This window comes from Hemibagrus wyckioides, linkage group LG01 (genome assembly GCF_019097595.1).
Source record: "Hemibagrus wyckioides isolate EC202008001 linkage group LG01, SWU_Hwy_1.0, whole genome shotgun sequence".
Classification (NCBI taxonomy): domain Eukaryota; kingdom Metazoa; phylum Chordata; class Actinopteri; order Siluriformes; family Bagridae; genus Hemibagrus; species Hemibagrus wyckioides.
Window position 1 is genome coordinate 18829443 of NC_080710.1, and position 23338 is coordinate 18852780.

Sequence of the window (23338 nt, forward strand, 5' to 3'; positions counted from 1 at the left end):
TAATCATTAAGTCTGAAACCCAACCCTAAAATTAGTTGGACCAAACAAACAACAGTTTCCAAATTGGTCACAATGTCTGGAATAAAAGTGGAATGAAAAGAATCCTTTCGTTTATAGACAGATACCTTCTGTCTCTCATTATCAGCCTGTTATTATGAACTGTTTTCAATCTCTATGATGCCATTTCAGTGTGAGGATTGGTTCTCCTTTTTTTTTTTTTTTGAAATCATGTGATCTCAGTTGATAAATGTACAAGCATTGAGCTATACTAGCTTGATACAAACGGAGGTTACAAAGTGCAATCAAATTAGTCTGATATCATCTGTATGCTCTTAGAGACTATAAAAGCTGCTGCTTTATGTGGTGAGTGTTATTTTTCTGATTACATTTCTCTATCTGTCTTCATATAAAACCACTTTTCTAAAAGAAAAAACCTTTGAGATCTTTTCACATCTTCCAGCTTAAATCAAATGATGGTATATTATGTATGTCAGATAGTTCTAGACATTAATACATGTAGTTTGTTTTTAAACACACAACATATGAAGTGTTACAATGCATTAAGATCAGAACATAGACTACTTTCTACTCTGTGCCTCTTCTGTCTTACTTTTACTGCCTGTGTCTTTATATTTTCATGTGTGATTTGATAACCTCTTTTTTATTACATAACATAACTATATTGTTAATGCATGTAAACTACATAATGCTCATATTCACTGGTACTGATTTATCAAAATGTTTCTTAACATATAATACTATATATATATATATATATATATATATATATATATATATATATATACAAGCTAGACAGTACATTTTTAATCTTTGTCTAAAATCTATGTATATAAGAGTATAAGAATATGCTTAAAAAAACTCTGCAAAGAGGATGTGAAAGAGATTTAGTTTTTGAGACACAGTTCTTCTTTTTCTTCTTCTTCTTCTTCTTCTTCTTCTTCAGTTATTGCACAATGACACATAGATTGCAAAAATATTTGATGTCTGCTTTTTGTCAAAAGAAAAGAAAAGAAAAGAAAAGAAAAGAAAAAGGTGTGATAAAGGGATAGTGTTTCCAGTAAGATTATTTTGTAGTCAAGTACACAGTGTTCTAAGATATTTGGGTCAGGGAGAGGAGTAACAGATAACAGATAACTTCCACTGTGCTGGAGAAGGGAACAAAAAGTAAAACACCTAAAACATACTACTCAAAATCACTAGCCAGTGCAAAACAACTTCTATTTTCTGACTGTATTACTTGTTATTTCCTTGAACACATTTCATGGAAACAAACAAAGCAATTTGTGGCAAGAGAGATGCTAAAACACTACAGCTATATGTAAGTCATTTGTTATGTTTTTGCCGTATTCATTTTATTAATAAATGTGTGGAGGCAAATTGAGAGAGGGAAAAAAAACATAAGCAACACTAAGGTTTTTAATGGAAAATGAGAAATTGGCAGTCTCATTTGTGTTCACAAGCACATTAAATCATTGTGCTGGAGCAAGATGCCAGGCAGTCATAAAAAAAATAAAATAAAATTACTACAAATATAATAACTGCTTTCTCCTTGGACGGCTGAAAAGCACATTTAGGAGCCAGAGGCAATTAGCCCCTGCAATTGGTGAATTCTCTGTAAGGCGAGTGTTGAGAAGTGAAGGGCTTTATGGGAGCCAGTGATAAGAAAAGAATTGAGTGTAACTTCAATAAGTCACATCTTCCTAACATTCACACATGCATACAAACACAACCAGAGGAGAAAGCATTCTCTGCCTACCACAGGGGTTATGTGAGTTGGAGTGCCCCAGTTGTACCTTGCCAGGGGTTAAAAAATAAAAAGAAAATCCCTATTTGAACTTGCTTTCATGTGTGGTTGACTTCATTACCATTATTCAATACTCCACCTAATGGAGTCAAGCACATCCACTATTCCACTTATAGATATATCATTCAGATTCATGGGTTGTATGGTTAAAGGACTGACAGGGAGTAAAAACAGCAGTATGTAAGAGAGGGTCGGGGCATGTTGCACAACAAGCTGACATTTCCTGCTCCAGTTGGCCCCTGTGACTCAGGATAGAGTTAACGGTAACACCACAAAACAGCCCATATAGAAGAAGAAACACCCAGAAGAGAAAAAAGAGGAATGTTCAGCTAGTTAGTCTAATTTTGTGTGGTCTTTCTCTTTATAATTTTAGAAAGATCATCCTGTCTATCAGAAATGGTAAAAAAGGAATCCTACTTACACATTTTCTTCCTGTCCTGAGAAACCCTGCCAATGGTGTGTACGTGCATTTTTTTATTCATTTATCAGGTTTTGTTTTACTTAGTAATCAGATAATAACTTCTGTATTTCAGTAGCTATGTTCCATTAAATATTGCGTTTCCATTAAGCAAAAGGAAAAATAATTTCCTTGAAGTGGCAGCTTTTCTTTTTTAATGTGATAATGCTTCACTTTTCAGACAGGTGGGTCAGTTTTATGGAGGATTTAAATCTTAGAAGTGAAGCAATGAAGGTAATGTAGAGAATATAGTATATGACAGAGCAATTCATTTTGCCTGTCTTACAGATTCTTTCCATCATGGCGCTGCGTCAGACCATAGTACATGCTGTGCTCTGGACTATTCTGTATTCGTTCACAAAAAGTAAGAAAACTGTGCATTTTTATTTCTTTTTCATACATTTGAGGCTAGTGGACCATGGGCTTTGTTTGAAAGACACTATTTTTCTCTGTTAGACTAAGAACATTTGATTGTGTAGTCTGTATTTCAAATCATTACAGCCACTCACAGATTTTAGATATTTTTAAAACATTTTAGATCATGATTGAAACATCTCTGGGTTTTTTTTTTAGAGTGAAAGGAAATTGTGCATTTGATGTTTATTTTGCTCCCTGTGTGTTAACCATAATGATTAATACATTTGTCAATAATCCAGCTGGTACAATAAAAGATACTTTTAGAAGCAATGCTGTGACATATTTCACCATGTATTTTGAAATAGCCCAGTTGTCGAGAAGATTGATTGCATATGCAGTTGTTTCACAAGATTTGGGGTGGGAACAGAAGCTAACTCTATTGTTATAGAATGAAATCTACTTTAATAACTGTGTATACATTTAGTATGGATGTTTCAAAGTATTAAAGCTAATACTGTCTATGTATTTGGAGGAAAGTTTCATATGTATCTTTCATATATGTTTTTCCCTAAAGACATCAGAGTGTCACCATGTGCTGTGGTAAACAGTTCATCGACTCTGGTTCCTTTTGGCTCAGCAGTCACCGCTTCCTGTTACATTAAAGAGTGTCAACTTGAGAAAAAACAGGATTTTATCATTAAGTGGAAGAAAAATGCTCACTTTATCCCCAGTGGTAATGCCAGTCAGAAGAATGTAAATGAAATCCACATATCCAACTTCACTGACAAGCAAGCTGTGTTGGAATGTTTTATCTGTGACCATAATATCTGCAACGTGGTAGGCGGCGTGCTGATCAGAGCAGCATGTAAGGACTTTTACTCTGTGCCTTATTATATATTATAGATTATAAATTATATATTATAGATTTATACATTATATCGGGGAGAGGTGGTACACTGTTAACATTTTTACTTTGATCTAAATTATTAAGTGATGACTTCCTTCATAGCATCACGCATCGATTGTGCTAGTTTTGTAATATAATCAGCGAAGACTATACAACTTCACTGAAACCAAAAGGAAGGCAGTGTTACAACTTTACCATTGCGTCGGTCAGTTAACACCACTTAGAAAACACTGTAAACTTACATGTACATCAGGACAAAATCAATAAACCATCCTACACTTACTCACTTGCTCTATGTGATAGCTTGAAAAATATTACAGAATTACAGTAGACTGCTGAATGTCAATTACACACAAGTGGACAAGCCCACACAGAATTACACACTCTAATCTAACAATGCAGGGCTTATAAAGACATGTTTTTGTCTTTTTTTTTATCATAGTAAACATGGACTATGGCATGGTAGGTCATACCTTTACAATGGTTTTGATACAATTCTATTAAATAACAAAAAGATAACTTTTAAGAAAAAAGAATTCATATTTTTGTTCACTGTATAGATTGCATTTCATTATTACTGGGTCTCAGTGCTCAAACCTTCCACTGCACTCTGAGACATCCTTGAAATGAGATACTACACAATTATAACGTGTTACAATTGTACCTCAGGTCACCCCCCTGTTTTCTCACCTTTTATTTATTTGTTTGTTTGTTTTTTACACATTTAGTGTAGACATTATTTTACACGGCTGCACAGATTCCATTTTTTGAACATGTACAGGAACAATAATATTAGAAAAATATTTCTGGTTTCTTTTTTTCCTATATGCTATATGGCAACAGGCATGTTAGAGTTGTTTCATGTTCCAGTTGTGCCAGCTCTCCCATACTTACTCATTTGACCAGAACAGAGTTAAACATATGACATAATGTATCAACATAATGTTGATACAATATTAATTTAAAATATTCCTTTATTTATGTTACACATTTCACAAATATTAATATTTTTGGAAAGACATATTACTGTTCTGCAGTGTTTGTAACCTAATAAGAATATGCTAAGAGAATTTAAGGCAGAGAAGCTTTAGATTCTTATTATTATGCACTGTTGTACTTAATGGTATAATTTATGAAGCTGTCTCTCACTTCTGTTTACAATCCTGTTTATTTTTAAAGATCCTCCACCAAACCCACAGAACCTGACTTGCCAATTAAATCTTAAAGAAGGTGCTACTCTTTTGTGTATGTGGGACACTGGTATAAAAACCTCAGACACTCCAACAAACTACACCCTGTACACACAAATCAGGTATCTGTAAGTACCTAATTCTTATTGCTAACAAAGCCATAAATTTGACTGAGATCTTACTGTAGTACTGACCTATGTTTGTTTTGTTTAGAGATACAAGTCCATTAAAAATGCATCTTCCACTACCTGGGGAGAATTTCTTCAAGGTTCCACGTGAATGCTTTGCTTTGTTTCAAGAGATGCAAGTTTATGTGGTAGCAATGAATGCCATTGGCCAGGCCAGATCTAACCTCCTAGTGCTGGATCCTATGACAACAGGTTAGAAATGGAATACTGTACACTACGCAAAGGCACAGAGATCAGGTTTAAACAGGGGTTTATGAGGGGATTCTATGTGCAATAGATCTGTTTTATGTTTGTAAACATATTCACAAACAATATATGTCATGTGTTTCATTTATAGTTAAGTTGGATGCGCCAATGATTGAAGGGGTTGGAACACAAACATTTGGATGCCTTGAGTTCAATTGGAGTCTCTCACGTACTCAGAAGTGGATACAAAAGCTCTTAAATATAGAGATCAAAATGAAACCAGTGAATAGCAAGATTTATAACAAACAACAGGTTATGTATCTTTGTACTAACTCTACAAACTTTTCTACACTGTTCTGGCTATTTTTATATACCCTCGCACTGAATACACACAAGACTTTTTATCCCTCTGGACTAGTATCCTGCAGTGTCATGAACAAAAATCACAAACATGGATGTTAGGTAGAAACCCATATGAAAAAACTCTAGAAACCTATATCTAAAAAACTGGGAAATTAAGCTTTTAATCATAAAAATATATATTTTCAGCATTTTTGCCTGACATGTTCATGTCATTCTTTCCAACAGCTTAATCGTAAACCTGAAAAAAATGTTAAGGTGTGTAATCTGCTTCATGGCATGAGATATGAAATACAGATGAGGGTAAGATATAACAGCAGCCCATGGAGCGAGTGGAGCAATGCTGCAAATGGGACTACACCCATGAAAGGTAGTTACAATTCTTACAACTCATAAAATTATCACTATTATAGCTTAAATTGTTTATAAAATACTGTAAATGACATATTTTCCAACTAGGGTCTGGCAGTTATATCAGCTGTGTAGGCCTTAAGAAATTTTAGTCTGGATCCAGAATGTACAAAGTTCCCATGGCAGATAGGTGTAATTTACATTCTCTAGCCTAGGAACACTCTGTTTAGTTTATTCATCATTTCATTTAGAACTATTAATATTTTCTAGGTATGATGTGTTTACCTAGCACCAGCTGATATAAAGACCATGACAGATCAATCTACTACAGATCAATGAATATGATGTTCATTCAGTTTTACCAGAACCTGGACCAAAATTCATGATGCTTGAAAGTGCAAAAAAATAAAATAAAATAATCTGTCACTGATAATGTTCAATGCTAATATTAGATTCACATATACTGTCAGATGGAAAATTGAAACTGAAAATTGAAATAGGAGCAATAACAAGTAGAATATTTTCAACACTCAAATTCAGCACTTTGTTGAAAATTGTTGACATTCGCGGAAAGTATCTAGTGAGCCTCCATCTAACATGTTTCTGTAATCAAAGAATAGTGCAAAGGATATGTGAAGTACATAGCTTTCTCAAGAAAACATTTTTTATTTTTATAAAAAATGAACTAATGGAAATTAATGACTTGAAATAAAATCCTGTAAATTCACTGGTTGTGAAATCTGTCCCTACCTTCTATCACAAAGCAAGCAACTTAAACATGCCAAGGATCAATATCAATAAAATCACATTGATCATATGAAAGTAAATAAGAAAATAGGAAATTTTGTGTTTAATTTATATGAGGTCATTTATCATTTTAAAAAGTTCATTTATAATATAAAAATGTATTATTTAACTTTAGCTAGTTTGCACATCCTTGGAATTATCCTTATGAATATATTTTTCAGACAATTTTTAATGAATGTAGTTAGCTATTTATAGATTTTGATCTTAATCAAGGCAGAAACATGTCTTTTGCAGACTAGTGCTGTAAATACAACATATAATTTTGGATGCAATTCTGTTTTACAAGCTTAATTTTCTACCTCATGATTTTTTAATCGGAATTTTTAAGACCTGAATTTCAAAGAGGCGAATTTGGACCTGATATATTTTAGCATTTAAGAGTTGCAGTGAAAATACTAAAAAGAAGCAAATGACATGTTTTTTTAAAGCATGAGTTCAGATCAAGGTTCTGTTTTAACAGCTAGTCATATCATCTATCCAGAGATTGCCCGTGACTTATATATTCATAAATCTCCCTCTTTGTGCTTATCAAATTCACACATCTTTCTAACTGTAAATTATTTAGAGTGCAGTATATGAGGCAACGAGAACAGCCTATGCTACAGTGTCTCTAAAAGCTTTACTTAATCACCAGTGCAACTAAAAGCCTTGATGTGCTGAATTGAGTGGTCTCTTTTCAGCTCCCACCGGCCGACTAGTCACATGGCTGAAGCTACCGAGGCCAGAAATAAGGAATCAGACAGCACAGCTGTTCTGGAAGGTGAGAACTCAACAAATACAACACCTCACAAGCTGTGAGAGATTGGCTAATAGAGACGAGATCTCTCTGTACTCATCGATTTTTGGGTATCAGTTGCTTATAGGTTTTTAGCAGCTACAGTGAGATTGTCTCCTGTATCAGTGGTGATATCAACTGTGTTATTACTAAACTGTATAAACAAACTGGTTTAGCTAAACTATTTAATGCCAATTATCAGCCTGATGTTCATGTCACACTTTGCTCTTTCAGCCATCTTTGCAGTTCCGTGCCAACAGTATGAATGTGTCTTATACTGTATCACTAATGGGAGAATTTACAAAGAAGAAAGAAACTGTGTGTGTCACAGATCAGCAATCCTGCTCCTTCCAGATCCATGCAAAGGTCAAGAAGGTCTGCCTGACAGCTATGAATGAAGTAGGGAAATCCAACCCTACTGAAGTGCCAGTGTACAGACGAAGAGGTAGCGACAGCATTTAGACAAAGTGCTATTTGTCAAGCATATTATGATGATATTGGCCATTTTGTAGAACCAAGCAGAACTAAGTATATCAGTTATGTCAATTCTGTATGATTTCCAGGAAGTTATCGTGTCCCTTTCTTGGAAATACTTCCACAATCTGAAGAGTCTTTGTTGGCCAGATGGAAAAGCCCAGATACCTCAGCCATTAGTGAATATGTGCTGGAGTGGAAACCACTATCTGGGACAAATTTAAACCTTGTCTCTTTTGAAATTGTGGGCAAAAATCAGACCAGCTTTGTAATATCAGGTACATTGAAAAATCAACCCATCACCTTGCCATTTTCTCAAGATCTCAGTGAATGTTTGCTTACTATAAATGCTCAAATTAATTGTATCTTTGTATCCATTTTAGGTCTTGAGCCTTACATGCCTTACGAAATGTCAGTGTATCCCAAGTATGGAGGCGTTATTGGTCATCCCAACAGCACCATGATATACACAAAAGAAAAAGGTAAATTTTCAACTGAAAATTGCGATTGATGGCAGAAACATTATGAGAAAAATATAACACATTGTTTATGATACAATACTTCCCTCTAGTGGTCTTTCCAAGAGTTCATGCCAAACAGGAACCTGTTTGATACTCCTCCTCCTCCTCCTCCTACTACTACTACTTCTACGAATAATAATAATAATAATAATAATAATAATAATAATAATAATAATAATAATAATAATACAAACAATCAGCTGCTTTTATAATGCTTGTTCTTTATTATCACAGCCCCCTCCATGTGTCCAAAATTGGAGATTGGAAAGATCACACCTTCTTTGGTTGAACTTTCCTGGGATGAAATCCCATTGGAGCAGAGGAATGGAATCATTACTGGCTACAGGATTTTCTACAGGGATGAGAAAAACAATTCAAGAGGTTTGCTATATAAAATTGCTATACAGTTGCTTTTTGCTTAATAAAAATTCTGCTTTTACTAATTCTCATTTGTCTTTCTCATGTAGTTATAGATGCTGATAGCACAACAAGACACATGATGCTTAAAGATCTCTATCCTTTCACCATCTACGAAATCTTCCTCGTGACAAGCACAAATGGTGGCAGTGTGACTGGATCCACTATCACAGTGAAAACTGTGTCTATTGGTATGGATGGAACATTTTGTGGAGGATTATTTATAACAAGATAATAAAAAAGACTGCTCATAAAGTACTGTTTTGCTTTTGTTTTGTTTTTAGATGCCTTTGAGATAGTTCTGATTGTCATTCCAGCATGTGTTGGATTGGTACTTTTCTTCTTTGCGACATTTGCCTGTTTCAGCAAACAAAAGTGGTGAGTCTCCACAAAAAGTATTGTGTATTGCTTCATTTGTTACATAATTGGGAGAAATACTTTACAGTACCCCACTGTTTATTATTTAAAGGATGAAGAAGTATTTGTGGCCAGTGATTCCAGACCCCGCCAACAGCAATATTAAAAAGTGGACGACAGCTGATTCTCTGGAAGTATGTCCAGTTTATTTTTTAAAAAAAACATGACAAAACTACTTAAATCATATTTCTCAAAACATTTTATCACACCACATGAATTCAAATTAAAAATGAATGAGACTGGGAATTAATGTGTTGATTATTGTCCTACAACACCACAGTTTTAGTCCATATTAACCATACAGTTAAATACACCAATGATGTTCAATGTATCTAAAATATAGATAATGACTTGTCACACTTTTTTCCTCCAAAGTGCATGCCACCCTTTAAAGAGCTCAAGGATCCTGTGCTGATGTATCTCTCCCACGTAAGTCTTCTTAGTCTGCCTGAGAAAGAGTCAACAAAAGGAGACGAGAACATCAAGAGTGGCAATTGGCCATATAACAGCAAAAGTGTTGATGCAGGACATGATGATTCATCCCACGATTCTGAAACCTTTGACTCAGAGCAGCAGAGCGAGGCTGTGCCTTATGCTACAGTTGTCTTTGCTGGGCCATATCGACGCCAGCCTGTCCCTCCACCAGTCTACTTGCGCTCAGAGTCCACACAACCCCTACTGGGGGAAGAGGAACCTTCTAGTCCTCGTCCATATGAGAAAATGACAAGCCAGACAGATCCTCCTGATGTAGGCCACTTTTCAACATTTCACAAGAATAGTCATGGAGAAAAAAAGGCTTCACTTTGGGGTGATTTCCCTATGCTGAGGTCTTTGGAAATTGACAATAAGACATAAATTCAATGTGTGCATTCATACAAAGCCATAAACTGCTGCAGTTATGAAACAATGGTTAAATTATTTCTCAGTGGAATACAATGGCATTATTTTTGCAAGGTTTTTGTATTATCTTGCCAAAGTCTGTGACCTTGTGACCCTATTCTTTAGCAGCTAATAATACGAGGCAACTAGTAGGATTTTAAAGGAAAACTATCAATGCACACTATATTATTCACAAGGTAATAATTGTTACTGTTGTGTATGTGAGTAAAGTGTTCAGCAAGATTGGGTCAGAAACCCAGATTGTAGCAAAAGACTATAACTGTCACAGCATTATGACAGCATTGTCACATTTATACAAGATGTATGTGGTTGGCCAATTATTCAATCTGTCCATGCACTGATCTATAAAATGTGATCTAATGATTTAATAAACCAAATTAAGTCTGGGTGAAGCATACATTAGTCTGCCCACTGTGACATGCTGTGAAATGGAAGCATAATTTAATTCAGGCATTTTATGACTTTGAGGTTATACTTGATTGGGTTTGTGGTTACTCCGTGCTCCCATATTCTTGTGCAGCAAAATTTTGTCACACTTTACATTCTAAATCTCCACTAAAATATCCAACTTAGTCAATCTTGACAGTCACTGGTGCCAAATGGATTGAGACATAGTGTGGTAACATGTGCAGGATACAATATGATAGGATGTAAAATAGTACATATTAATACTTGACCTTGAAAAATCATACTTTGACAGAAATATCTATTCACAGAATGCATTACAGTGGGTGATAAATGTGATCTTATCTGTCCTAACTAAAAGCACTTACTTTGAAGTGCTTAATGGCACTGAAAATATTTATCTGCTTGTCCTTCTAGGCCTAAGTGTTGTGTTTGACTCAGTACATTTACTCCTTTTGCTGATGTTCATTCTCCAAAGCAAATTGCAATTAAGACATGATACAAACTGAGCAGCTGGGGTTTAAGGGCCTTGCTAAAGATGGCAGTGGAGGTTTGGAAGAACTAGGAACTCAAACAGTATTATTTTACCGTCAAAGCTACCTCTGCCAAACTACAGCAGACCAATATTATGTTACCTAGGTTTGAAAATGTAGTCTACATGAATGATTGTTATCAGTATCTTAGTGTTTCAGTATTTCTGAATGTATGAAGTAACATTTGGTGCTCATCAACACTCTGTATCAGGGCCTCTTATGATTTCAGTCTACAGAGGGACATACCATGCTAATAATATATAATTACTGTTTTTTTTCTATTAAGCCAGATAAATGTTAACGTTACTGGAGTAATTGTTTGTTTGTTTTTGTTTTTGTTTTTATACATGATATTCATTTTCTAATAATTAATGCAGACTGAAACTGTCTATCAGCTTACATGGGTTACCAAAATAACATTTAAGTCTATCATAATTCTTCTTGTTTATAAATTTCTCAGGGTGCAAATCTGTTTTTTGACAATTAGAGTAAAAATGGTGGGCAAACATCCATAACTGAGATTCAGATGCTGTGAGTCAGGGGGTGTCCAAAGTCCAAAGGGGACCTGCAAACAACTGATTTATGATATGTGCAGGGTATTTTGTCCTTTCAACTGATGGTGGCAGCAGACTGTGTTAACGCACACTCTGTATGCCCCTACATAGGTCTATTCTGTACCCCCCACCCCCCCAAAAAAAAAACTTTGGACAACCCTGCTGAATGTAAAGCACAAGAAAAAAAAGTGCTTTATTCAAATTTTATTCCTCTATTAATTTCTTTTTTTATTTCCATTTTTGCATTTTTAATTTTCTTTTACATTCTGCTTATGTTGTTTATCTGTTGATTTACTGATTTTAAACTACCTTGTGATACTTATGTAGTACAAAAGCTAGATAAATAAATCTCAGTTGAGTAGAGAGAGATTGCTTTGTACTTGGGAACCAACTTGAAAGCCGATGGATTTGTCCATATTTGTGCACTTATCAATATTTTTCGTACTCAATAAATGAAAAATATAAACCACAAATTGTCTCATTTTCAAGTGTATCTGTCCCTTGACTGCCTACCCTCACTCATAATGCCTACATGTGTACCAGTTCTCATCTCACTCATCCACTTCTGGACATCAAGAATAAAGGACATCATTTTGGGTGGATTTTCCTATACATATTTGTTCTGAGGGCATTTTTTACTGTGAAGGACATTCACAGTAAAATCAATAACTGCATTTCACACCTGTCATAAAGAGTCAGTTATGAAATGCAAATCAATCTTTCTCATACACAGGGAGCTGAAAATTAACCAAAATTCCTTGTTGTTGTAGTCAATCAATAAAATGGTCTGTTGAAACAGATATGCAATGAACAACCAATTCATGCACCATGCAATAAAGTTATCTGAGTGGTTCTGTTCAGGTTAAATGAATGCAGTACCTTTTGCTCTTGATGTCATTTCATTGAAGAACATAAAGTGGATGAGGTTTTTTTTTTTTTTTTCAATTAGGGCTAAAAATGCCCCATTAGCACTTGAAGTAAGCACTGCATGATGCTTTTACTGGTGCATTAGTAAACATGTCAGAAGTTATAACCCTTTTTTCACTTCACTTCGGAGATACAATATTTTAAGATCACAAAAAAACACATAAATAAATCTATAAAATCAGGTTTGCAGGCCAGTAGCACATCTACAACTTCACCAACATTTTTCTGTTTATCTCAACATTCTAAATGCACAAATAGATGGAACATACACCAATCGGGCAGAATATTATGAGCACTGACAGTTGAAGTGAATGACACTGATTATCTCCTCATCATGGCACCTGTTAGTGGGTGGGATATATTAGGCAGCAAGTGAACATTTTGTCCTCAAAGTTGATGTGTTAGAAGCAGGAAAAATGGGCAGGTGTAAGGATTTGAGCGAGTGATGGCTAGACGACTGGATCAGAGCATCTCCAAAACTGCAGCTCTTGTGGGGTGTTCCGGGTCTGCAGTGGTCAGTATCTATCAAAAGTGGTCCAGGGAAGTCACAGTGGTGAACTGGTGACAGGGTCATGGGCGGCCAAGGCTCATTGATACAAGTGGGGAGCGAAGGCTGGCCCGTGTGATCCGATCCAACAGACGAGCTACTGTTGCTCAAATTGTTGAAGAAGTTAATGCTGGTTCTGATAGAAAGGTGTCAGAATACACAGTGCATGATGGGTCAGGGCTGTTTTGGCAACAAAAAGGGGACCAACACAATATTAGTCATAATGTTATGCATAATGTTATGAACGGTGTATATCATGAGCAAAACAGATAAACAGACAGTAATTCAAAATTGTTTTGCTTGCTAATGACAAATTACTTATCGTTAGTATATTTTGTCGACAGCGTAGTTTATGGTGCTGGGTTTTATTGCTCAACTTCGCCCCCCAGTGGATGGACCAGCACTTTTAATTTAACACATTCCAAATTCATTAGCTGTTTTAAAACCTTAACTAGGTCTTTCCCATACTGTATATCGTATATTTGACACCCCTGTTTATTATTATTATTATTATTATTATTATTATTATTATTATTATTATTATTATTATTATTATTATTATTTCAGTCTAGAAGATGAAAATGTCGAAACATTTACTCTTCCATACAGAAGGTGGCAGTAAAAGGCTCAGAGCTGTTCCATGACCGCTTAAGACACAGAAGAAGAAAAAAGGGTCGGCAAAGATGGCTGCCTCTGTTCACTGAGGGGGACAAATGCACGTTTAGACTATTGTTGACCATATAATAGACATCTGCAAAGACAATGTTTTTAAAACACAGCTTGATATCAACGGTGACGGCTGTGCGGACATGGAATGTACTGTCCGGTCTGAAACACGGCAGTGTCCGGTTAGCGGCGCGGCAGCACGGTCACTGCAGCTCCAGGGGACAGCGCTGTGTTAACTTCAGCTGGATGGCGCCTGGTTCACTTAAAAGTAAGTCTGTGTTTTGTCATCATCATCAAGTAACAACATGTTTTAAATCGTTTAATACAATATAGTTATATAAAGCAGTGGAGAATAGTTAACAAAACTGCCCAGTGTGGCCACCTGGTTAGTGTACATGATGATGAATGGACATTGAAGACTAGCTAGTTTCAGTATCTGTATTTATTTACCAAGATTTTTCAAACAACGTTGTTTTGCTGTCACAGATCTTTGGGTTTAGTTACTCACATTGGACAGATGTGTTAATGCTGCCTTTATGTATACAGTACCATTATTTGCCACTACATGGTGCTCAAGTCATGTGGGCATTGTCATCCCTCTCCATAACTAAAGTGTTTTTTCAGGTGTAATGCAACACATCATACACAGAACCTGCATCATCATTTTATTTTTTATTTAAATATAATGCTTGTTTTGAGTTGATGAATTCTTTCAGCCAGTTTGAAATTGATGCCTTACCTTTGCATAGTCAATGTTTTACATTTTGATCATATATATGGTCATTTATCTCTACTGGGAGCTGTGGTGTGGGTCATTTATTTGAAGGTTGAGGTGTGACTGGGGGCATGTGACAGTATTGTGTCTCATGACAATATGTAGGGCAGCCAGGTAATAAACTTATATTGTGGTCACTTAACTTTGAGAATATCTCTGATAAAGACTGTCTCGATTTAGCTCAAACTCATGGTAAGGACAGAAGGCTTCAGATGGTGCCTAATACAGCAAAATCTACTGTGTTCTGAAATGTGTTATGATACACTGATATCATAATTAACAATGATCTTTCCCATACTCAAAGTATTTTATTATATACCTACTATATAAATGTTTTGAGTAGGCCCAGAACACACACACACACACATATATTTCTAAATATAATTCTCCAGTTGTCTTAACACTCATATGTATAAACTTACACAAGTAGCCTGTCCTGATTGGGAAATCCAGGTTGAACATGTTTTATAATTATGCTTGACTAGGAAATACAATATTTGTATCATAATCAAGTTCTACAATCTTCATGCCATATGTTTTGTTTAAATTTAATTTGACATTTCTACACAGCCATCCACAAGGACAGTGGTGTAGTGTTTCTGTAGTAATTAATGTAATTAATACATTTATTGATTGATGGATTGACCATATACAGCTAAAAAAGAGGGGTGTCAAACCCAGTTAATCAGTCAATGCCAAAATACCTAGGCTCTGAAAGTAAAGTAGGATAATTTTAGGAAAAGGAAGAGCTAAAAGAAACTGAATATATGCACTATTATATAATAATGGTAATTATATATGCTACTAAATGTGTGAGTGTAGTATAAGTATAAATGAGAGCTAATGAAGAAATGTAGACCAGGATATACAAGACATAAGGTTTCACCTGCCTATTAACATACAATTTTAATCTTTTTCACTGGAAATGTTGTAAAATTATTTTATGGTAAGATTGTTGTGTGATAGCAGATGCCTTAAAAATGATCATGAAAATATATATTTTTTTCAATTCCTTATTTACAATGAAAGTAATTTCTTATGTATTGTTAAATCATTTAGATATGAGTTTGAGTTTAATCAAACAAAGCAGGTAAGTCATTGTTTTTAAGCAGTGTTTCAGCATGGTGATATGCAAGCTCTTGTATGATGTACAACTGTTGACAGTATGCACTGTGGTGAGAATTCTAGATTCACGTGTGAAAATGCTTAGTAAACACTACAAGCCATTTTGACATTTCATCCCTTGAGTTTGACATTTGATTTAATGAATGCACTTGATTATGGTGTATTTAAAAAGTTTTGAGCTGAGAATTTCCTCATTGTACTTGTGTTAGAGCCGTTCTTCGTTTTAATCCAGATCTTGCAGAACTCATAACTGTAGCAGCCACAGACAGGATTACCTAAAGTGCTAATACACAACAATGTGACATCTGTGCAAAATGTACAGTTAATACACAAAACTGTACACACTTAATCATACAGCACAAAAATGGTGCAAACCATTGTCTGTCAAGTGTAGGCTTTGTTTTTATTCTGCTTTATGATAGGAAAAAAAAGATGGAGAAAAGTGCAACAGTTGTGTTTTAAAAAATCAAATAACAGCAGCATTATAAAGTACAGGTGTTCAGTGATGTGAGTATGATGGTTGGTGTTGGAGATCGTCGTGTGTTGAATAGTCATACTCCTATACTCAACTTAAAGATTCAGAAACAGTTTTATGCTCTTGCCCAGATTTATCTCTCAGCATAATTTGATTGCAGAAGTCTACTGAGAGTTCCTGGTTTTGATGAGACATTCACTGTGAATTGGGGACTTTATACAACAGCTGGATGCCTTTCTACGTAAAGTCAAAGTAGTTGAATTTAAATAAAATTCACAGCTGGACTCCAGTCAAGTTCTAGAGAAGATCTGAAAATCAGCTAATAAAACGGGGTGAAAACAAGCTCAGTCTAGAGTGCATTGGCCAAGGGTCTGAGATTATTATTTATTTTTTTTATTTATTTATTTTTTTTGATAGATTAAGCAGAAAGTTAAGTAATATTTTTCGTCGTGTGTTGAATAGTCATACTCCTATACTCAACTTAAAGATTCAGAAACAGTTTTATGCTCTTGCCCAGATTTATCTCTCAGCATAATTTGATTGCAGAAGTCTACTGAGAGTTCCTGGTTTTGATGAGACATTCACTGTGAATTGGGGACTTTATACAACAGCTGGATGCCTTTCTACGTAAAGTCAAAGTAGTTGAATTTAAATAAAATTCACAGCTGGACTCCAGTCAAGTTCTAGAGAAGATCTGAAAATCAGCTAATAAAACGGGATGAAAACAAGCTCAGTCTAGAGTGCATTGGCCAAGGGTCTGAGATTATTATTTTTTTTTATTATTTATTTATTTTTTTTGATAGATTAAGCAGAAAGTTAAGTAATATTTTTCCTTTGTCATTGTGGGTTAATGACCCAAAATGTTCATTTAATCCATTTAAAATTAAGTACATAATACAGAAAAGAATCAAAACATAAAAGGGTTTACTTCAAATCTTAATATTTTGATGCACAGAGTCATTAATGCAGTGCACCACTCTTGCAGCACTTTTCCAGTAGACAGTAGCTTGGCACAAAAAAAAAATTATCCCACGTTTAGTAGTTTTTCTTTTGTTTATCTTTCTTTCCGACACAGAATTCATGTTGAACAAATGAAGCTTGTTGTAGTGGTGTTGACAATGTTACAGAAATATGAGAAATATGAAGTATGTTAGCAGTAGTTAGTAGTATAGTGAGTGAGAATATATTTATTTTACTGCCAGCTTTTGAAGTCAATATCATGGATGTAATATCTTGTATGTGTTTTTAATTTAACTAAAATAATGGATATTATTGTTGATATTTAGCCTAAGTTTCTTACTCATGTCAAATTTGCCTTCTTCAAGTTAGGCCAAATCACAATATACTCATCACTCAGTACTATAGGTATAACAAAATGGCATGATGCAGTCACTACATGCCTGATAGAATTCAGTTTGTGATTCGCTCACAAACAAACCAAAATTAAGACACCAAGCACCTGTTATAACATCTCTTATATTTTACATTCATCATATGGATAAAAGTATTTGGACACCTGACCATCACAGTCATTTCAAGATTCAAGAATCTTTTATTGTCATTTCAGCCATATATAGCTGATGCAGTACATAGTGAAATGAAACAATGTTTCTCCAGGACCCTGGTGCTACATAAACATACAACATATAGTTTAGATACAAAAAAAACAACACCACAGAGCTAGGACAGAAGTTTGTCCCAGCCACATAAAGTGCAAAGTGTGCAACTAGGTGCAAACAGAGCAAAGACAACACAGTGCAAATACAGTAAGTACAAAAATCAATGAAAAATGAAATGATGTGCAAAAATGCAGTAGCAGCGGTTGATTTGAACTTACTGAACATCGGATTCCAGATTTAGTTTCCCTTTGCTGTTAATATAACCTTCACTGTTCTGGGAAGGATTTATGCCAGATTTTGAAGCATAGCTGTGGGGATTTGCTCATTTAGCTACAATAGTTTAATGGGGTCAAATGGGGTCCTTATGAGGTCACTGATGTTGGGTGAGGAGGACTGGGTGCAGTCGGTGTTCCAGTTCATCCCAAAGGTGTTCAATGGGGTTGAAGTCAGGGCTCTATGTTAGCTATTAGAGTTCTTGCATCCCATCCTCAGCAAACCATGTCTTGATGAACCTTGCTTTGTGCACAGGAGCATTTTCATGTTGGAACATGTCTTGGTTCCTGTGAAATGTTGCATTATGAAAGATATTCAGGACCATTGTCTACTTCCAAACTTTGTGGTAACAGTTTGGGGAAGACCGCCAGAGGTATGATTGTAAGATGGAACTTTTGACCGGTTAGGGTTTGCTTTTTCTTTCTTGAGTAACTGTAAATGGGGAACCAGGGTGTGTATATAACACTGTTCTGTACCTAAGTCCAAAACCAATAGCTTAAGTAGTTCTGACTTGAATATTATGGTGACTGACAAAGATTTCTACATGGGTGATGCGTAGAAGTTGCCCTATTTTTATCAGCAATGTTCTAAGGAAAGAGAGGTGTTAAATATTTTTGGTGCGTAGATAAAGTAAGAAGCCACGTCAGTGATGCAGCTGAGATCTAAAAGATACTCCATAATGTTTACAAAAAGACAGAGAGATTAAAATAATAAATTGAAGTGATATGTAGACGATGGTGTAACTACCTATAAGTTATTTCTAATATCCTGGGATGTTATGAACAATAATAATGCACAGATCTATAAAAATATAACATGTCGTGTATAGTTCCAAAATGTTATATGTATAAAGAAAAAATGTTATATGTATAATCAGCTATTTTTATGTTGCTCTTAAACAAACTGTGGTGACATGAGAACACTCGTAAGTGGGTGTGTGGAAAGGATGTGGGCTACCAAGTCACTTCCACCACCACTACCCCCCCACCGCTTTTTGAGCTGCTTTCATTTAGTGTCATTTCTAAAACTTTGGTGTCAGCTCTGGTTTTAATCGAGTATTTTCTTATTACTTTTTTCCTCATTTACAGTGTTGGCCTAGTTTGCTTGACATTTCAACAGAATTGCTCATTGATATATCACTCTTGACTTAAACACAGTCATCATTTGGCAAACATGAGCATCATCACAGTTTTTTCTCACACTTGTGAAGTCTGGTACATTATATTTATGCTGTTTGCATTTATTTCAGGAAATGAAACCTGCACAAGCCTGCCTGTGAGACAGTATGCCCGAGTTGTACAAAAAAAGTCAGGTAAGCTTGTGTAAAGGTGATGGGAAACTGATCAATGCTGGTATGTATAAAACCTGTCAAAGAAAAATATTTATTTTAAATAGTAAAACTTCTTGATAACCAGAAAGTTTATGCCAATATTAAGGCCTAAGAATTGAAGGATTCTTTAGCCTTCCTTAAAAGGACTCTAAAAGAGGTGAGTGTTCAGGAGCGCTTAAGGGATATCACAAATGATAAGAGCCTCTGAAACAGAGAACAGAACACTCACTCCGTCTTCCTTGCTCTGTCGAATGCAGGTGATCGGTGATGACGTTCTCATCAAAATGCACTGTGTATCACTTCATGTTCCTTTGTTCCTTTTTTGCTCACAGATTTAACACAATTCAGGGAAACTGAGGCACAATGATTTTGAATGTATTGTATCTGCTCCTTTTTTCCATTTGTTCTCAAGTGGAAAATGTCTTGATGCAATAGTCTGTGGATTGTGAATATAAATAAACACACGTTTCAGTTATAAAGTGTTTCCTTTCACTTAAAAGCTGTAAATAAACCATTTCAGCCAATGATCTGCTTATGGCAAAGCCAATAATGAAACTTTATGGATAGTTTTATACAGTCCTGTTATGCTTGAAATAATAGATCATTTTATATGTGTCCTTCCTGTATTTTTTTGTAAGTTGTGCCTGGCATTTTGATGGCATATATCCTATTTTCATCATCTCCTAGATTTGTATTTCTTTTCTTTTTTTAATCATCTCAGCTGTACGGACTTGGCTGATGGAATTATGGCAATGTGTATGTCATTAGGAGTTGCTCTGAGAACCAACTTTTAACACCAATGTCTACTTAGTTAAAAGTTCGAGTTTTTTCTGACAATAATATTCCAAAGCTTTATATATACCAGCCCTGATTAATATATTTCATTTATTACTTGTTGCATATGTTGTTTCTGAATGTGAAGATTAGTGGTGGTGTTAATGAATTCCTTCCATCTCAAAACAGAATTTCAGAGTCAACTACAAGACCTGCCAGCGTCAAAGCTGAAACTTGAATATGCGTCTGTCCCACTGGCTCACACGTACGTTTCCTATTTACAGTCATCATTTCTGGTATTATTTACATCCTGTTGTGGGCCAAATAGACCCAACAAAACAGACCCTGCAGATATGTTGCTAGTGTTTTGTTTAATATAAAAAAAAAACCTGGTCTAAAGGACAAAACTGTACACATTCACCATTCCAGCACTATATAGTGGTATACTGTGTATCGTTTCTTTCTAAAAAAAAAAACATTGGCACTGGTGGTTTCATGCAGTTGCTTTTGTACACCGAAAAGTGTCCATCAAAAAAGTGGGAATGCTGAAACATTTTGAGGAATCACGCATAAAAATCTCAGAGCTAATATAAAACCAACTATGAGATTCTTTGTGGCAAGATCTTATTGGGCAATTACTTCAACAGAAAAGCAAGATATGAGTAATGAAAATTTACATAGAAGTGTTCAATAATGGGTTAAGTAATGGTATTATTGCAGCATGTTACAAGTAATTTCAAATAATAAGTCAAGTCAAAAGCATCCTAATCCTTGAATTAAAGCTTAAACTTGATCTCTGACAGCAGGAACTTTACTGCTTTATTTATTTCTCACAGAGAAAACAAACTAGCTTTTCATACAAATGGGAGATTTTGAATTGCACAGTGAGGCTATGGATAAAACATACATTAAAATATTAGTACATACAATTAGGGCAATAAGAACAGAACTGAAACTTTTCAACAGTGGTTTATTATTATTTTTATTATTTTTGTTGTTGTTATATCGCAGATCCTCTGTGTTGGAACTTCAGGATAGCTTGAGCAACTCATTATTGGGCAAATGTGGCTACTTCACAAGTGACACAAGTTGCTTCACAAAACGGCTCTGTGTGTTGTAACAGCTATGAATAAATCGGTTTCAAACGTCAGGATAAATAATTTAAATGGAATAAGTATTACGTAAATCTAAAAAGGCTAGACTGAAAAAATTGCACCTTTTTGATATATCCAAGTTCCAAAGGTTTCCCTTTCCACATTTTGCTATATCATATGATTTCAGGGTTGATGGTGTGGTGAAGAAGCTTCTCTCACTGGAGCTTGCAAGTCATGTATGAAACACTCATTTTTATGTTAATTTCTATAGAATAATGTTAGTTTTATTTGTTCCATGTTTATGTAGTATTATATGACATAAATGACTGAAGCATAAAACTAACTATCTCTATCCAGAGTGAAAGACTCCGCCTCAAAGAGGAAGAACTGATTGCAAAGGTCCAGAGGCATGAAAACGATCGAAACTCAACAGAGGTTAAGGGTAGGTTCCTGGGTTGGTTTTTTTTGTTTTTTTTTGTTTGGTTTTTTTTTTTTTGCTCGCTCCCAGTAAGATACGTAGAGCATTTGCCAATTTGCTTGCAATATGTGTCAGACTGACATTGCTTCAATGGAATTTCCTGGTTTGATGTCATTATAACATACTTTCCTTCATTGCATTATAGTGGCCATTTTAACGGCACGCATACACAATTTTCAGGAGCATTTACAGAAGCACCCTAAGGTAAGTGTCAAAACAAGTGCAGTCTTTCTGCTCTGCTTCATTAAAGTTAGAACATGTCACACTCTACCTTGATTGCGGCCTCAGCGAGAAACAGGATATCCTGTGCACACTGAACAAAAAATACATTTCACATCGATATGGATTTGAAAAAGTCAGCTCCAAAATGATTAACATATCTGCAAAGAATGAGCAGAAAACACTGTATACAATAAACATTACACACAAATAGTAGTAGTATTTGGCACTTTATATAGAGATTTTTTTTTTTTTTTTTTTTACAGCTTTAGTCTCTAGGAACTACTACTGAATTTGATGACCTTTGGGTTATAAACATAAAGTTACACACACACAAAAACAGACTGCTGTCCATCATCCTCACAGATCAATATCATATACATAACACTAGGGTCATAAGAGTGGAGAAAATACAAAAGTATGCAACTTTCAGGAACTGGACTCATGAGGATACTGTCATGTCAGGACAGGTGGCATTATTTCTGGAGTTGAGTGTATACATGAACTGAGATGATTGTTGTTGTTTATTGTAGATATTTTTAAAACGATCTGTATAAAATATTGTATCTGTATCCTATCCACATCTTATTCCTCTGTCCGGTTTTATATCAGGACAAAGCTAATAAGAGGTGGATGCTGATGAGCATTGACCGCAGGAAGAAATTGCTCAAATATTTGAGAAGGTCACGATACAATGCTTTTGAGAAGGTCTGTGCAGAGCTGGGGATCACATACACCTTCCCACCGGAGTACTACAGACGGGCAACACGACGCTGGCTGACTAAAAAAGCCCTCTGCATCAAGGTAACACACTATTCTGAGCAACACCACACCAGTGATCATCTATACACCAGTTACTGCGATAATTAATTTTCCCTGTATCCTAATTTTTTTTTAATAGATTTCTATATCTATTTCTTTCTTTTTAATATCTATGCTTTTTTTTCTGTGTTCACCTTAGGTCTTCAAAGAGGTCCAGAAACAAAAGGCAGAGAAAAGAAAAAAAGCACTTGCTCAGAAGAAGGCAAGGAGCACGAGCTCTAACCCTACAGATTCCCAGGGGACTCCAGTATAATAAAATCCACCATAAATATTATCACACAACAATCTCATGCAACATAACCACAACTAATAAAACTTGCAGAGTATTGAATACTGAAGATCCTGACATCGTGTTTTCTGTTGAAATTGTACATTTGTTATGCTTTCCCAAAACTGATGTGTTCCTTATTTGCTTTGATTTATGCTAAACCTTAGTACAAGTGGGAAAAGTAAATATTGTTCATCTGTCGCTATTATTAAATAAATGGTTTGTGCACTGGGTTACATGGGAGCTGTTTTTATGAGATGTACATCAGACTATCAGACTGACTAATGAAAGGTTAAGACAAAGATAAAAGGCAGTTGCAGCT

The 23338-nt window shown here is 35.2% G+C and overlaps 2 protein-coding genes across 11 annotated transcripts; both read left to right on the forward strand.

Annotated features, from left to right (window-relative positions):
* Nucleotides 1–212: 212 nt before the first annotated feature.
* Nucleotides 213–12099, forward strand: csf3r (colony stimulating factor 3 receptor). Of its 10 annotated transcripts, none has more exons than XM_058393959.1 (17): nucleotides 214–363; nucleotides 2199–2281; nucleotides 2464–2646; nucleotides 3214–3504; nucleotides 4726–4864; nucleotides 4950–5116; nucleotides 5262–5422; nucleotides 5699–5840; nucleotides 7309–7388; nucleotides 7638–7848; nucleotides 7967–8155; nucleotides 8261–8359; nucleotides 8633–8779; nucleotides 8866–9006; nucleotides 9100–9193; nucleotides 9285–9366; nucleotides 9608–12098. In XM_058393959.1, exons 3-17 carry the CDS (start codon nucleotides 2538–2540, stop codon nucleotides 10085–10087), a joined length of 2532 nt encoding a protein of 843 aa, XP_058249942.1. In that variant the 5' UTR covers nucleotides 214–363; nucleotides 2199–2281; nucleotides 2464–2537; the 3' UTR covers nucleotides 10088–12098. The 10 variants fall into 10 exon arrangements, with proteins under 10 accessions (XP_058249926.1, XP_058249902.1, XP_058249909.1 ...); XM_058393969.1 differs by having other exon boundaries at nucleotides 4726–4858; XM_058393943.1 differs by having other exon boundaries at nucleotides 213–363; nucleotides 2199–2285; nucleotides 2571–2646; nucleotides 7967–8359; nucleotides 9608–12099.
* Nucleotides 12100–13748: 1649 nt separating this feature from the next.
* mrps15 (mitochondrial ribosomal protein S15) lies at nucleotides 13749–23321 on the forward strand. Its single transcript, XM_058397883.1, has 8 exons — nucleotides 13749–14032; nucleotides 19281–19343; nucleotides 20325–20400; nucleotides 21417–21465; nucleotides 21587–21671; nucleotides 21853–21911; nucleotides 22539–22730; nucleotides 22888–23321. Exons 1-8 carry the CDS (start codon nucleotides 13861–13863, stop codon nucleotides 22999–23001), a joined length of 810 nt encoding a protein of 269 aa, XP_058253866.1. The 5' UTR covers nucleotides 13749–13860; the 3' UTR covers nucleotides 23002–23321.
* Nucleotides 23322–23338: the final 17 nt, after the last annotated feature.